This window comes from Mus musculus, chromosome 9 (genome assembly GCF_000001635.26).
Source record: "Mus musculus strain C57BL/6J chromosome 9, GRCm38.p6 C57BL/6J".
In the NCBI taxonomy this organism is placed as follows: Eukaryota; Metazoa; Chordata; class Mammalia; order Rodentia; family Muridae; genus Mus; species Mus musculus.
The window spans coordinates 108,502,465-108,516,668 of record NC_000075.6 but is presented as its reverse complement, the minus strand read 5'-3'; the positions used below and the strand labels follow the sequence as shown (position 1 = coordinate 108,516,668).

The following is a 14,204-nucleotide window of genomic DNA, read 5'->3' as shown; positions in this document are numbered from 1 at the left end:
ACAGCTTCAGGAACCCCCAGCACCACCTCTCATCTGAGATCGCTTTGCCACAGTCAGGTCCACCTTAAAGCAGGCCTTGGGTAGCCTAGTGTTTGTATACAGGGAAAATGTGGAAGGCTTTAAAGCTGCAGGCACTCACCTACAGCCTCACCAGAAGCTCCCAGCAACCCAGGGGGCCCTCAGTCTGGGGCAAACCTTAGTGCCTTCTGCACTTGTTCCTGTCCTAGCAAACTCTAATCTTCAAATTCTTCAGAAGTCAATTTCTGAGACGGGGTCCAATCCAAGGGCCAGCATAGCCAGGAATCTCATCTCAGCACCGTATAGACATCCAGGGAGTTTGCTGGGGTCCCCAAACTGGAAAGGCCACAACAGCATTCATGATTTATCTCACTATGCTTAAATAGTTGACAGGGCTTTTTTCTAAATGATCACACGGGGGGTCATGTGTCTCTTGATCTCTAGCCACAAAGACACAAACCTAGATCCCTCCATAGGACTGGTGACTGTGCAACAGCATCTCTGGGGTTCTCAGGTTTATCATAGTAAGTGCTGAGCTAATTCCAGCCATGCACCTGCCTTTGAGAACCAAGTGCAGTAGTGACTTTGTGGCTGGCTCTTTTCTGGGGAAGTGCATTCTTCCAGAAGACATATGAGACCCACCACTGCCAGCTAACAAACTATTTCTCCAGGGTCCTCAGATATTAGAAAGGCAGACAACAGAGAGACGCCAGAGGGATTTAGTTATTCTTTATTGAAACGGAGTGTGGAGTGCTGAAGGGCACCCCCAGCCTCCAGGATGAGGTAGGGCCACATGTATTCAGTTCATATTTTGCCTGGGTCTTCTTTTAGTGTGACAGTTCGGTTGAAGACAATCTGAAAGGCAGTAGAAGAAAAATGACCAACAACCCCGAACCGGGCTTCTTACTTCCCCTTCATCACCTAGGAGGTGAGGTATCATGGAGGTGAGGTACCAAGGTTGTCAATAACTCTGTAATTTCAGATAAAGGACTAGATGCCTGTGCTGTGCCTTAGTTTCATGAGGATTATGACAAACTCTAAGCTTGCCTGCTACTTTGAAGAGTAAAAAAGTTAGGGCCGGGGCTGGAGAGGTGGCTCAGCAGTTGAGAGCACCGACTGCTCTTCCAGAGGTTCTGAGTTCAATTCACAACATGATGGCTCACAACCATCTGTAATGGGATCTGATGCCCTCTTCTGGTGTGTCTGAAGACAGCAGCAGCATACTAACATAAAATAAAATAAATCTTAAAAAAAGTTAGAGCCCTATAAAATTTTGTGCTTGGACTTAACTGGAAAGTAATGAATGTCCCTCCCAACTTATTTGGAGAATGCTAAGGGGATGTAGGGAGAGTGTTTATCACAGTGAACAGCTTCCACCATCAGTACACAGAAGGGTATAGGTGGGTCAAATTAAGCACCTGTCCTTGATGGCTGTCTGGATCCACAGAGAAGTACCCAAGGCGCTCAAACTGGAACTTGTCAAAGGGCTTTGCCAAAGCCACAGAGCAGTCCACTAATGCTCCTTCTACCACTTGTAGTGACGCCTGCAGACAGAGAATCCAAGTGGCTGTCCAGCTCAGAAGCCCACCACCCTCACCTCACATTCTATGAGCCTACCGGGTTCAGGTCACTTAGGAATCCACCAGGCACTTCAACAGGGTCTTCGGGGTTCTTGTGCTGGAATCTGTAGCCAGAGTGAAAGTCAGGCCCTTGCTGGAGAGCCACAGCATGCAATTCCCATCCTGTGACAGTCTCAATTCCAGCTATGTTCACTCACAGGCACTCATAGAGGCGAATCTCACACACCAAAGGCTGTGATACCCAGTGAATAAAGGCCTTGGGCTTCTCTCCAGCATCAGCTCGTCTACAGGTCACCTCCAAGCGTTCCACACAGCCACTGGAGCCCTAGAAGTGAGGAAGATGGAATCAGACCAGGGACCAACATGAAGACTGTTAGCAACACACAATCTTGGCCCTAGCAGGCACTGTACAGAAAGACTGCAGCTGTCTCTTACCCTGACAATATTCTGCAGTTCAATGACATAACCAGTGTGTCTCAGGCCCACAGGCTGGCCCGAAGCTAGGCGCTTATAGCCTGGTTCTGACTCCTAAAGAAAAGAAGCATGGAAGATACAGAAGCTGCAAACATCATCCAAGAACAAGGCTTCTCCCAACCTCATGTTTGTTAGGGATTGGCTCATGTAAAGCAGGAAGGAGAGGCTATTAAAAATAGACCTAGCAGTAAACCCCACTTACCTCCTTAAAGTCGCTTCTCTCAATGAAGACAGTGGAAGCAAAAGGAACCTGGTGGAAACCCTTGGTCTCATCAGCTGGGAAATTTGGCACTCGGATGTCCAAGGGCTGTAGCAGGAGACAGATAGCTGTTATCTCAGATACTCGGCATTCACACATGCTCACACACACACACAGAGGTAGGCCCACCTTGGGAGCAGGAAAGTTGGTGATGACAACTTGTAGTGGCTCTAGAACAGCCATGGCACGTGGGGCTGCATCATTCAGCACATCACGCACACAGGCTTCCAGAAGATGAGGTTCCATTGTGGTCTGTGCCACTGTGACCCCAACCTGGTAGGAAAACTCATCAGTCATACCACAAGTAAAAGGGCCACACCCAGCCTGCTTTCACCCACTAAGCCTACTGAATTATACCCGAGCACAGAAGTTGTTGATAGCCTCTGGTGGAAAACCCCGTCGTCGTAGGGCAGTGAGTGTGAAGAGCCGTGGATCGTCCCAGTCCCTTTGGATAAGAGGGTGGTCAGAAGATCTTAAACAGCACATGCCACAAGAGCTACAACCTCTGGCAGACCCCATGACCACACCTACCGAACAGCACCAGCTGCTACAAGCTGGAGAATCTTGCGCTTTGAGACAACAGCATAGTGCAAATTGAGGCGACCATATTCCCACTGAACAGGACAATAGACTTTCAGAGCGTTACATAACCAAAAGTAGGAAGACCGTCTAGGATGGAAGAAAAGGGTTAGCCATCTGTGGGGTCATAAAAAGACCACAGAAAAAGCACTAGAGGCCAACGAGAGGGTCCAGTGGGTAAAGAAACTTAATGCCAACTCTGGAAAATCAAGTTGGATCCCTGGAACCTATATGGTGGAAGAAGAAAGCTGACTTCCACAAGTTGTACTCTGATCTCAACACATACTGTGGCACCCACAGCCCCACTCATATGTATATACACCCTAAACACATAAGGAATCCCCCTAGCTATACCCACTACATGACTTCAGCCTCCTCACCGAGCCTGGAACTCCTTGGTACACAACGAGTGGGTAATGTGCTCAATGGAGTCACACAGACAATGTGTGTAGTCATAGGTGGGGTAGATGCACCTGTGGAACAGAAGCATTAGACTAGCCAACCAGTCTCTCTGCCCAATCCACAGCCCTGCTACTTCACCCTTCATCATGCCAATGTGTACCATTTGTCCCCTGTGCGATGGTGTGGCGTGTACTTGACTCGATAGGCCACGGGGTCCATCTTGCCATCTTCCATCACCAACTTCATTCGAAGTGTGGCCTCTCCTTCTGCAAATTTGCCCTTGCGCATTGCCTGAGGAGAACAAGAGCTCAGGCTATCTCTAAACACGGGTGTGTCTCATGCTTCGCACACTGGCCTACCCAAACCAAGCTGCCCTCTGGGACCCCACCTCAAAGAGCAGCAATGATTCTTCCTTAGGCCTGTCCCTCCATGGAGAAGGTAAAGGGTTATGGCCTTTGAGCTCTTCCACTCTCTGGTGACACACATAAGCAAGACCCCTGTGAAGAAGGGATATGAATGTACAGGAGGCCCAGGACCTGGTCAGCTGACCGGGCTCAACATTATGGACCTAACCTTACCCATGGATGAGTTCCACGGCCCAGGCATACAGCTGGTCAAAATAGTCAGAAGCATATGTCACTTTGTAAGGTGTATAACCTGGAGTGATGTGAACATAGTATGAAAAGCCAGTAGGAAACACTAACGGGCACGGCCATGGCCTACAAAAGAGATCTACTTCCCACCAACCCTGCCCAGGCCTCAAGCTCATCATACCCAGCCAGGTCACCATGTCATAAATAGCAGTGAAGAATTTTGCTTCTTCTTTCTCAGGGTTGGTGTCATCAAAGCGCAGAAAACAGATACCATTGTTGGCCTAAGAGAGTTGGAGGACCACACCCATCAGCCCTAGAGTCCATACCATTAGCCTTACATTCTCAAAGTCCAAGCTTATCAAATGTAAAAGGCAGCCAATGAGATAGTTCAGCAGATAAGAGGAGTTGCCTAGCAAGCTGAATGACCTCAGTTGGATCCTCAAAGTCTATGATGAAAAGAACCAACTCCACCAAAGTCTGTCTTTGACATCCATGAATGTTCAATAGCATGAGTATGCATGAGTGCTTGCGCTCGTGCACACACACACATCATTTTTTTCCCTTTAGATTTATGTGTTTGAGTGTTTTGCCTGCATGCATATGCTTTCACCATGTGTGTGCCCAGTGCCCTCAGAGGGCAAAAGATGATTTCAGAAGAAAACATCCCCGAAAACTGAATAAGCCACCATGTGGGTGATGGGAACTGAACCAAGTTCTCTGCAAGGCCAACAACTGGTCTTAACCAATGAGCCATCTTTTCAGCCACCTAGGAATATTTTTTTAATTAATGTCTTCTATTGATGACTGCCAAAAAATAAATTGAAAAGTTAATATAAGGAATTGAAGAAATGCATCTTCCATGGGGCATAGCGGTGCACCCCTTTAATCCCAGTACCTGGGAAGCAGAGGCATGTGATCGCCACAATTCAAGGCCATCAGGACTCTACAGTGAAACCCTATCTAAAGAACCATTTTAATTTTCCCCATTAACCCAGTATTTCCTGACAATAGCTGTTACATGGAGTTTTTCTCTAGGGCCTCTGTCATCAGCTACAAAAGGCAAGACAGAAATATACCTTTCTGGAATGCAGTCATGGGAGTAGACAGTGATCATATTACTTGCCAGGACCTAGACAAATGCTTACCTTGGCATAACCAAAGTTGAAATTGATGGCTTTGGCGTGTCCAATATGCAGGATTCCATTGGGCTCTGGAGGGAACCGCGTACGTACCTAAGTAAAGGAATGGGATAAAGGGAATGGGACCAAAGCTCAGATCACCTACTGAAATAGATGAGATGAGGCAGCCTAGGCAGTCAAGTGTCTGCCTGGCCACACCCCCACACACCTGTCCCCCAGTGATCTCCAGGTGCTGCTTCAGCAGATCCATGGTATATGGAGTGATCACATAGCCTGGCGTCTTGTAGTTCTCACCTGCCAGGATCAGAATAGAGCTGATGACCAGGAGCAGCTGTCAGGCAAGGATCCTGACTTACAGGTGTGACTGTAATGCTAACCACCAGCACACCCCAGAATTTCGAGTTACCCCCTCACCTGGCTTATGAAACTTAAGTGCCTCCCCCCGGAGCTGCTCCATCAGAGACAGGGTCTGGCCAGCCACTTCACCTGCAGAAGAAATCAAGAACCTTGCCTCATCTTTGTTGTTTTTCTTTTTGATTTTTCTTTTTTTTTTCCTGTCTTTTTAAAAAAAAAGATTTATTTGTCTATTGTATGTAAGTACACTGTAGCTGACTTAAGACACACCAGAAGAGGTCAGCAGATCTCATTATGGATGGTTGTGAGCCACCATGTGGTTGCTGGGATTTGAACTCAGGACCTCTAGAAGAGCAGTCAGTGCTCTTAACCGCTGAGCCATCTCTCCAGCCCATAAGTTATATTTTAATGAGCTATTTTTAACAAAGAAGGCCTGACAATGTGGAACTATCTGTCATATGCATGACTAAGACAACCTAGTATAAAAACAATATTATCTCTTAAATTATTTGTTCCTCTGTGTAGCCCTGGCTATCCTGGAACTCACTCTGTAGACCAGGCTGGCTACAAACCAAAGATCCACCTGCCTCTGCCTCTGCCTCTGCCTCTGCCTCTGCCTCCCAAGTGCTGGGACTAAAGGTGTGGGCCACCACCGCCCGGCCCTTGCCTTCTAGATGAAACTATCATTCCCACTAGGAAAATATCCATGAATATCCTAAAACCAGATCTGAGGTGACCCCTCATCTCCAATTCCCAGTGACAAGAGCTACAGAGCCAAACTTCTCAGGTCTCTATGCAAAGGCAACAGCAGGAATCGCAGTCATGAGAATACGGGAGGGCCCGAGAAGTCTGTATGTAAGGTCCTTCAGATAGAATGCCCAGAAGTCTGCAGCAGAATGTAACAGGAACCTCGGCTTCTCACCTTTCTCCACCACATCTTTTGCTGTCTTCCGGTCTGTTTCTTCCAGCCGTGCCTTTGCCACCTAAGAAAGGCATAGAAATCACATCATTCTTTCTAGGAAAGATCTGCTGATGAAATGGGTTCAGACGATCCCTTCTCCAGCTGTAAGTCTCTCTCGTTCTACTGCACTCCCAGTTATCTTGGGCAATTCCTAGCCTCACCTTGGGCTTCTTCACCAGATCAGCTTCCATCTTGGGCCCCAAAAGGTGAAGCACCTGAGCAGATAGATACAGACAAGGGTGTACTCTCTCAAGAATCTCCTGATGGAGTCCTTCCCCGACAACCAAGGGCTTCCTGGCTTTTCTGCCAGCCAACCTATCCACCCCATCCCGCTGTATCTCATCACATGTTTTGCTGTTTGACATGGGATCTTACTATATATCCTCGGCTGGTCTGGAACTCACTATGAGGGCCAGATTAGTACTCATAGAGATCCACCTGCCTCTGCCCAGCTGGCTTCTTCACATGGTTCTACTGGCCTTGAATGCTTTTTCCTTTCTGAGGACTTATCCTGGGCCCAGAGAACGAGTGCTGCCATTTACAGATAAATAACGTGGGCCCAGCATCACGATAAACAATGTACCTCAGTCATCGTCCTCTTGTGATTCTTTGCCAGATATCAATAAAGGCCACAGCATGCACATGTGAGAGGAGGAAGCAGCTTCCCAAGAAAGGGGGTCACCCTCACTCAGAGACCCAAGTTAAGCGCTACTCCCTCCACACTGGGCTCCACTTTCCCTGTCAGAAGAAGGACAGGGTCTCGTTCCCTTTATCTCCGGAGCATCTTCTTAGGGAGGTGCCCACCTGCATATCCACCTCGTTCTTGATCATTTTGCCGTCTGCCCATCTGAGCGCAGCCCGAGCCTCTCCTAAGAGGATAAACATAAGAAGCTGCAAGGAGGAAAAGGGAGGATTTCTTCCCCTCCTCAAAGAAGGCCCAGCTGACTCAGGACCAGGACCCTGTCAGAACACTAGCACCCTGTCCCTGCTCACACTCCCATCGCCCTTCCCATGAATGCCCAAAATGAAAGGAACAATCAGAATGATGCACTTCCAAGTAACTCCCTGCCCCAGATCCAACTCACCCATTAGCAGCCCCATGTTGAAACGGTACCGTTCCGCTAGGAGCTGCAACTGATGCTTATTTATGGTGGACTCCACCTGCAGAAAGCCAAGCCATATGGTTCATGAACACCTCTTCAGAAGCAGTCAGGAGACCAACAGCCACTCTCACTGTGGGTCTGTGGAGAAAAGCTACACCACTCCTTTGCAGGGGCAGAAGAACTAGGAGGAGATATCTGATGCCTGGAGGAGAGGACTTACAGCTTCCTCAATCTGCTCCGGTGTCACCACCACACCGACGCCACACTCCTGCTCGAAGTCCTTGGTATCAATGGGATCCTGGGGATGACTCCGAACATATTCAAGAGCAGCTGAAAACGGAGGGGCAATTAACTAGACAAGTCAGCTCCAAGAAGTGGGTAGATAGGGCCTTAGTACAGTGAAGAGGTAACTATTTCGGTTACTTAGATGCCTAAGAGGTTAGGCCCTGGCACCACTGAAGAGAAGCACTGAGACCAGAGAAAAGAGAAGCCATGTGTTCTGAAGCAGGCTTCTCATTGTGGTAACTCTGCAATCCACACCAGAGGTCTCTACCTCCATGCCTCAGTGCCTGTCCAGAACCTGCTGTCCAAAAAGCAACACTTGACAGAAAAAGCAAACTCGAGTCTTTGCTAAAGAAGAGATTGAAGGTGGACTAGTAAAACAGACGGGACTCACCGCTCAGCTGGAGTCCCGTGTGAATCTTCTTATTGGCTATATAGCTCACAAGGAAAGAACGACGCCGAGTATCCCTGAGTCGGGAGACCAAGTCATATAGGAGGACCCCAGTAGCCTTGTCGATGGTAGAACCCAGAATCTGGTGTGCCTGGAGTCAGGGGGCCGGGGGAAAAAAGATCCATTCCCAGTGAGTTAGGATGAATCACTTTAAAGTGTCTTCCTCTTCCCACAAGGCAAGAGCAGGACACCCGGAGCAAATCAAGATCTGGACCCAGTCCCACGTTGCTCTGGAGCACAGCAAGCAGCTAAGGCCAGGGAACAGGGCTCGCACCTGGGTCGCCGCCTCGCGCAGCTGAGTGCTCAGAGCCTCGTTCTTGAGCGTCTCGCGGGCCTTGTTCTCGCTAAGGCCAAGGCCGGTGAACAGCGCTAGCGAATCTGGAGTAGCCATAGCAGGCACACCGGAAACCAAAAGAAACTTTGGGCCTCATCTGAACAGCGACCTTTGCTCATTGACCAATAGGAGTACGAAGCCTTGAAGAGAACCAATGGTGGCCTTCCTCGGTGAAAGGGGCGGGGCCAGCCAGGTAGTCAACGCCATTTATGAGTCAGAGAGCGAGCGGACTGGCTTTTCCAGGCAGTTAGCTTCCGCCTTCCCGGTTCTAGGCAGTTGACAGGGTTGGGTCCGTGCGACTTTAAAAAAATTGCCATGGGCGTGGAAAGGGAAAGTGTTTAGCAACAAAGCTGCAGGTAGACTCAGGCGTGGCCTCTCCCCCCTCAGCCCAAGGAACCCGACACTATCCTCTTGTCGGAGAGCAAAAGTTCCGGCCGCGTTTTTCAACGTCACAGCTTTGGGGTTGTCATGGCAACATAAATGAATTCCCTGAATTTCCTGGTCCACATCACTGCAGAAAATATATAGAATGACCTACCTAGGGACCACATAAACCTGGTACTTTTTAAGTGCGTACTGGGACACAGCAAGGAGAAGCGAAAGAAAGGCCAGAAGGGACTTCATAGGAAGGTCTATGATTTCTTTAAAATCTTATGCAAACAAGGTGCATCAACATGCCACAGGAAGCACTGATTGGACCAACTGGGTACCCAAGACAAACCTGTTGAGGTTTCTTGGGCGAGTAAGAGGCAGGTGTTCTGGAGTGGGAGAGACTTGGTATACTCCTTTAATTCCAGAGACAGAAACAGGGGAATTCTCTGCAAGTTCAAGGCCATCTGGGTCACATAGTGAGACTATGTCTCGAAAAATAAGAAAACAAAAAGATGCATTGTTCACATATATGAAATTGTCAAGGAGTAGATAAAAAATATCCTGGGAGCTTGGAGAGATGGCTCAGCATTTAAGAAGAGCACTCCGGCAGGGCGGTGATGGCTCACTCCTTTAATCCCAGCACTCAGGAGGCAGAGGCCTGAGTTCGAGGCCAGCCTGGACTAAAAAGTGAGTTCCAGGACAGCCAGGGCTATACAGAGAAACCGTGTCTCAAAAAAACAAAGAAGAGCACTCGTAGGCGGATCTCTGAGTTTCAGGTCAGCCTGGTCTACAGAGTGAGTTCCAGGACAGCCAGGACTACACAGAGAAACCCTGTCTTGTAACAACCAAAATAAATAAATAAAGAAGAAGAAGAGCACTGCCTATTCTTCCAGAGAACCTGGGTTCAATTCCTAGCACCCACAAAGTGGTTAAAATATATGTATTGTCTGTTGCAGGGGATCCAGTGCCCTCCTCAGGTCTCCACAAACAGGGTTCTAGGTCCTTAGATCACACATAGTGGCAGGAGAGAACTGACTCAGAATATTGCACACACACACAGTTTTATATTTCTAAATTGAATTAATAGCACTTTGTGGTCTTGGAAAACATCAGGGTTTAGTTCCCAGCATCCACATGATGGCTCTCAACAAACTCTAACTCCAGTTCCAGGAGATCTAATGCCCTCTTTTGGCCCCCTGTGGCACCATACATGTGATTGATACTCATATAAATACAAATACCCATACAATAAGATAATATGGCATGCGTGTTGGCATAGGCCTTTAATCCCTGTGCTCAGGCTAAGGTAGTCAACCTCTGTGAGTTCATGGGCAGCCTGCTCCCCCTAATAAGAACTGTAAAGTCTAGTGCCACTCTTAGCCATTTCAGAGCTGCCAAATATCACACACACAGGCAAACAACCCACAAGCAAATCCCTCCATGGGACTTCTAAGGTAGGGACAGTGTGAAACAGAGGGTAATCCTGATAATAGCTGTAGTGCGCCGGGCAGTGGTGGCACACAACTTTAATCCCAGCGCTTGAGAGGCAGAGGCAGGTGGATCTCTGTGAGTTTGAGGCCAGCCAGGGCTACACAGAGAAATCCTGTCTCAAAAAATAAAAAATAAAAATAGGGCCGGGCATGGTGGCGCTCGCCTTTAATCGCAAACTTGGGAGGCGAGGGCAGGCTGATTTCTTAGTTCAAGGCCAGCCTGATCTACAAAGTGAGTTCCAGGACAGCCAGGGCTACACAGAGAAACCCTGTCTCAAAAAAAAAAAAAAATTTAAAAAGTAAATAAAAATAAAATAGCTGCAGTGTGCTGGGTGTAGTGACACACCCCTTTAATCCCAGCACTCGGGAGGCAGAGGCAGGTGGATTTCTGAGTTCGAGGCCAGCCTGGTCTACAAAGTGAGTTCCAGGACAGCCAGGGCTATACAGAAAAACCCTGTCAAAAAAAACAAACAAACGGGCTGGTGAGATGGCTCAGTGGGTAAGAGCACCCGAATGCTCTTCCGAAGGTCCAGAGTTCAAATCCCAGCAACCACATGGTGGCTCACAACCATCCTTAACGAGCTCTGACTCCCTCTTCTGGAGTGTCTGAAGACAGCTACAATGTACTTACATATAATAAATAAATAAATCTTTAAAAAAAAATAGCTGCAGTGCCTGTCTAACTTTAAAGATTTCCTGGCAAGGTGGCTGGGCGTGGTGGCACACGCCTTTAATCCCAGCACTCAGGAGACAGACGCAGGTGGATTTCTGAGTTCAAGGCCAGCCTGGTCTACAAAGTGAGTTCCAGGACAGCCAGGGCTACACAGAGAAACCCACCAAAAAAAAAAAAAAAAAGAGAAGAAAAAAAAAAAAAGATTTGCTGACAAGGACAAAACACACAAGTTGTTCTTCATGTGGAAAGTGAAGAAGTCAACCACTGTTAGTAGAATGGTGAAGAAATTCCCAAATGCAGAACTGGAGTTGAAGCTTTTGGAAGCCTGATGTTCTTCTGGATCTTCAGGGACTGGTCAGGAGATTGATAAGGTTGCCTTGTGCTGACATCCCACAATTACCAAGGGTCACATTTGAGTCTACATGTAGCTCTCCCATAACGACCTCCTTGCCAGGTTCTGTCCAGAGCCACAGATCCAATCCACTATCCTGAGGGCTCCATCTTACCCTAGCATGCACAGCATGTGGAAGGCCAGGTTTGTGAGTTGGATAAATGATGCAGGATAGCTATCTAAGCAAAGCCATGGCCACATCAGCACTGTGCCAAGTCTGCAGCTGCAGAAGGCCAGACAGCGCAGCATAAGGGCCCATAATGAGCAGAGCCATACAGAACACCTTGCCAGGCATAGCAGTATATTCCTGTTATCTTAGCAATTGAAAGGCAGAGGCAAAACTGCCATGAAATTGAGGCCAGCCTCAACTGCATAGCAAGAGGCTGTCTGAAAATAAAATAAAAATAACTTGCCACTATCAGTGTTTCCTCAATACCTGATGCCAACCAAGGACTCATTCCTACTCAGTCCCCACCATCACTAAGACCTGCAGGTCTGGCAATGGCCTCCTGAATGGGGTCGAACCTATTCTCCTTTACCTCGTCTCCTAACCCATCCCCCCCACGGAGCCAACAGCTCAGTGTAACAGCCTGAGACAGTAGCTCTTCCAGTACTATGTCACTTGTCTAGTCAGACCTCAGGAACCATGACTTACACAAAGCAGAAATGAAAACAGTTGTATGGCCCTAGCCTATAGGTTAGCCTTTCTGTAGGAGTACCACCTCCAAGAAAAATGTCCAAGTACGAAAGCTAGGTAGCAGCCAGTAAAACCCATCATAGCATGCAGTCAGGTAGATGCATAAACAAGTCTTTTTCTTTTTTTGTTTGTTTTTTGGGGGTTTTTTTGAGGCAGGGTTTCTCTGTGTAGCCCTGGCTGTCCTGGAACTCACTTTGTAGACCATGCTGGCCTTGAACTCAGAAATCCGCCTGCAGCCGGGCGTGGTGGCGCACGCCTTTAGTCCCAGCACTCAGGAGGCAGAGGCAGGTGGATTTCTGAGTTCGAGGCCAGCCTGGTCTACAAAGTGAGGTCCAGGACAGCCAGGGCTATACAGAGAAACCCTGTCTTGAAAAACCAAAAAAAAAAAAAAAAAAAAAAAAAAAAAGAAATCCGCCTGCCTCTGCCTCCGGAGTGCTGGGATTAAAGGTGAGAGACACCACCTTCCAGCGCATAAACAAGTCTTAATGGCACGGACTAACAGCACACAGAATGATGTCACGGGTTTAGCAGTAACAGTGCTGCACACAACAAAGAGCCAACACGATCCTGTTATACACTCCATACCTACCAGGTCCTCCAGCCATCATAGCTGACATGACCAACACAGTTTAGCATATCCATTTCTACAAGACCCCACACTCTGCTAGTTCTGCAAAACCAACACCAGCACACGGCCTTTTTCATAGTGTATCCCCAATTGTGATCATGTAGTTAGGATTCTCCAGTAGCTCACTGCTACCCCTGACTCCCATCTCTGAAGAGTGAGCTTCATGTAATTGCCTTGAGGATGCCGCAGACCCCATTCACACCTTGGTCTTTCGTCTGCTTCTGGCTTCTCTAGGGATAATCGTGTGGGGAACATGGGGATGGGGAAGAGGTTGCAGGTACTCAAGGAGGGCAGAGAGGTTCAAATTCCCTGAAGCAGCCAGACAGTGGTGGCGCACGCCTTTAATCTCAGCACTCGGGAGGCAGAGGCAGGCGGATTTCTGAGTAACTATGAGGATGTGGAGCGACAGTGTGATCCAGACCCAGACAGAAGCAAGGTTTCCTGTGTTTGTACTGGAGTTGGGGGCTTAGCTCAGCCACAGAACATTCAACTACACAAATCCCTAGTACTGGAAGAAAGTGTGTCAAGGTTGCAGAGACCCTGAAGCTAGATATGCATACTGACCCGTAGTTGAGTAGCTTGGGCAATTGCCAAGAGCCATGGTATGAAGGCCCAGAACTCCTCCAGCAGTAGGAAGTCAACTAAGATTGTCTCTGTCCTCTGCTTATCCTCTTTTCAGAGCAGGATCTTCCTCTCCTTTCCTCTCAAGGGATGCAAGTATTTTGAAACTACTGCAGAGGCTAGGGGAGGGACGGTCGTCCCATGGACTCTCCTTTCCTCCAAGTAGTCTCTAACCTGCTGTGTGGTTATCCCCAGGCTGCTACAGGGTTTGGATCTTTTAACCCAAGTTACCAGCTCTAGAGTTTCATGGGTACTACTCTATCCTTGGATGTACTATAATCTTAATACCAATTACAGCCACTTTAACATGGGAGCCAGAACCAATGGGATGCCAGTTAGCAGGCAGCCTCCAAGGAACTGATATATGAGGGCTTCGTGGTTAATATTGTCAACCTGGCTGGGCGATGCTGGCGCACACCTTCAGTCCCAGCACTCGGATGCAGAGGTAGGGAGATCTCTGAGTTCAAGGCTAGCCTAGTCTACAGAATGAGTTCCAGGACAGTCAGGGCTACACAAAGAAAAACCCTGTCTCAAAATAAAAACAAAAAAAACAAAAAGACTACTTGGAACAGTCTAAAATCACCTAGGAGACAGACCCTAACCGTGCCCAGCACCATTTACTCCATAGGCAAGGGTATGACTGAAGTTAGAGTGAGCTGGGCTGAGCATTCAGTGTTCCCGACTTCCTCACTTGACATGGAATGCGACCCACTGCCTCCTGCCTTTTCTGTCCTGGCTGTACCTTCCAACTACGAGCCTGAACAAACTCTTAAGTTGCTTTTGGCAGACAGTTTGTCACAGCA

The 14,204-nt window shown here is 48.2% G+C and overlaps 1 protein-coding gene across 1 annotated transcript; it reads right to left on the bottom strand.

The window, feature by feature from the left end:
• Nucleotides 1-727: 727 nt before the first annotated feature.
• Qars (glutaminyl-tRNA synthetase) lies at nt 728-8,664 on the bottom strand. The gene is made up of 24 exons (NM_133794.2): nt 8,470-8,664; nt 8,139-8,286; nt 7,683-7,792; nt 7,445-7,520; nt 7,164-7,228; nt 6,521-6,574; nt 6,321-6,381; nt 5,459-5,530; nt 5,253-5,338; nt 5,051-5,137; nt 4,087-4,186; nt 3,891-3,969; nt 3,701-3,809; nt 3,473-3,603; nt 3,291-3,383; nt 2,863-3,000; nt 2,689-2,776; nt 2,461-2,604; nt 2,275-2,379; nt 2,034-2,126; nt 1,796-1,923; nt 1,636-1,702; nt 1,437-1,562; nt 728-873 (listed from the first exon to the last, which is right to left on the bottom strand). The coding sequence occupies exons 1-24, from the start codon at nt 8,584-8,586 to the stop codon at nt 823-825; spliced, it is 2,328 nt and encodes a 775-aa protein (NP_598555.2). The 5' UTR covers nt 8,587-8,664; the 3' UTR covers nt 728-822.
• Between the last annotated feature and the right edge of the window lie 5,540 nt (nt 8,665-14,204).

Excerpts from the sequence above, each read along its gene's own strand:
- Qars (NM_133794.2), bottom strand. The coding sequence starts at position 8,586 with ATGGCTACTCCAGATTCGCTAGCGCTGTTCACCGGCCTTGGCCTTAGC. Across the intron at positions 3,604-3,700 it reads AATCATTGCTGCTCTTTGAG|GCAATGCGCAAGGGCAAATT; the intron begins GTGGGGTCCCAG and ends TGTTCTCCTCAG. Across the intron at positions 3,384-3,472 it reads CATCGCACAGGGGACAAATG|GTGCATCTACCCCACCTATG; the intron begins GTACACATTGGC and ends TCTGTTCCACAG.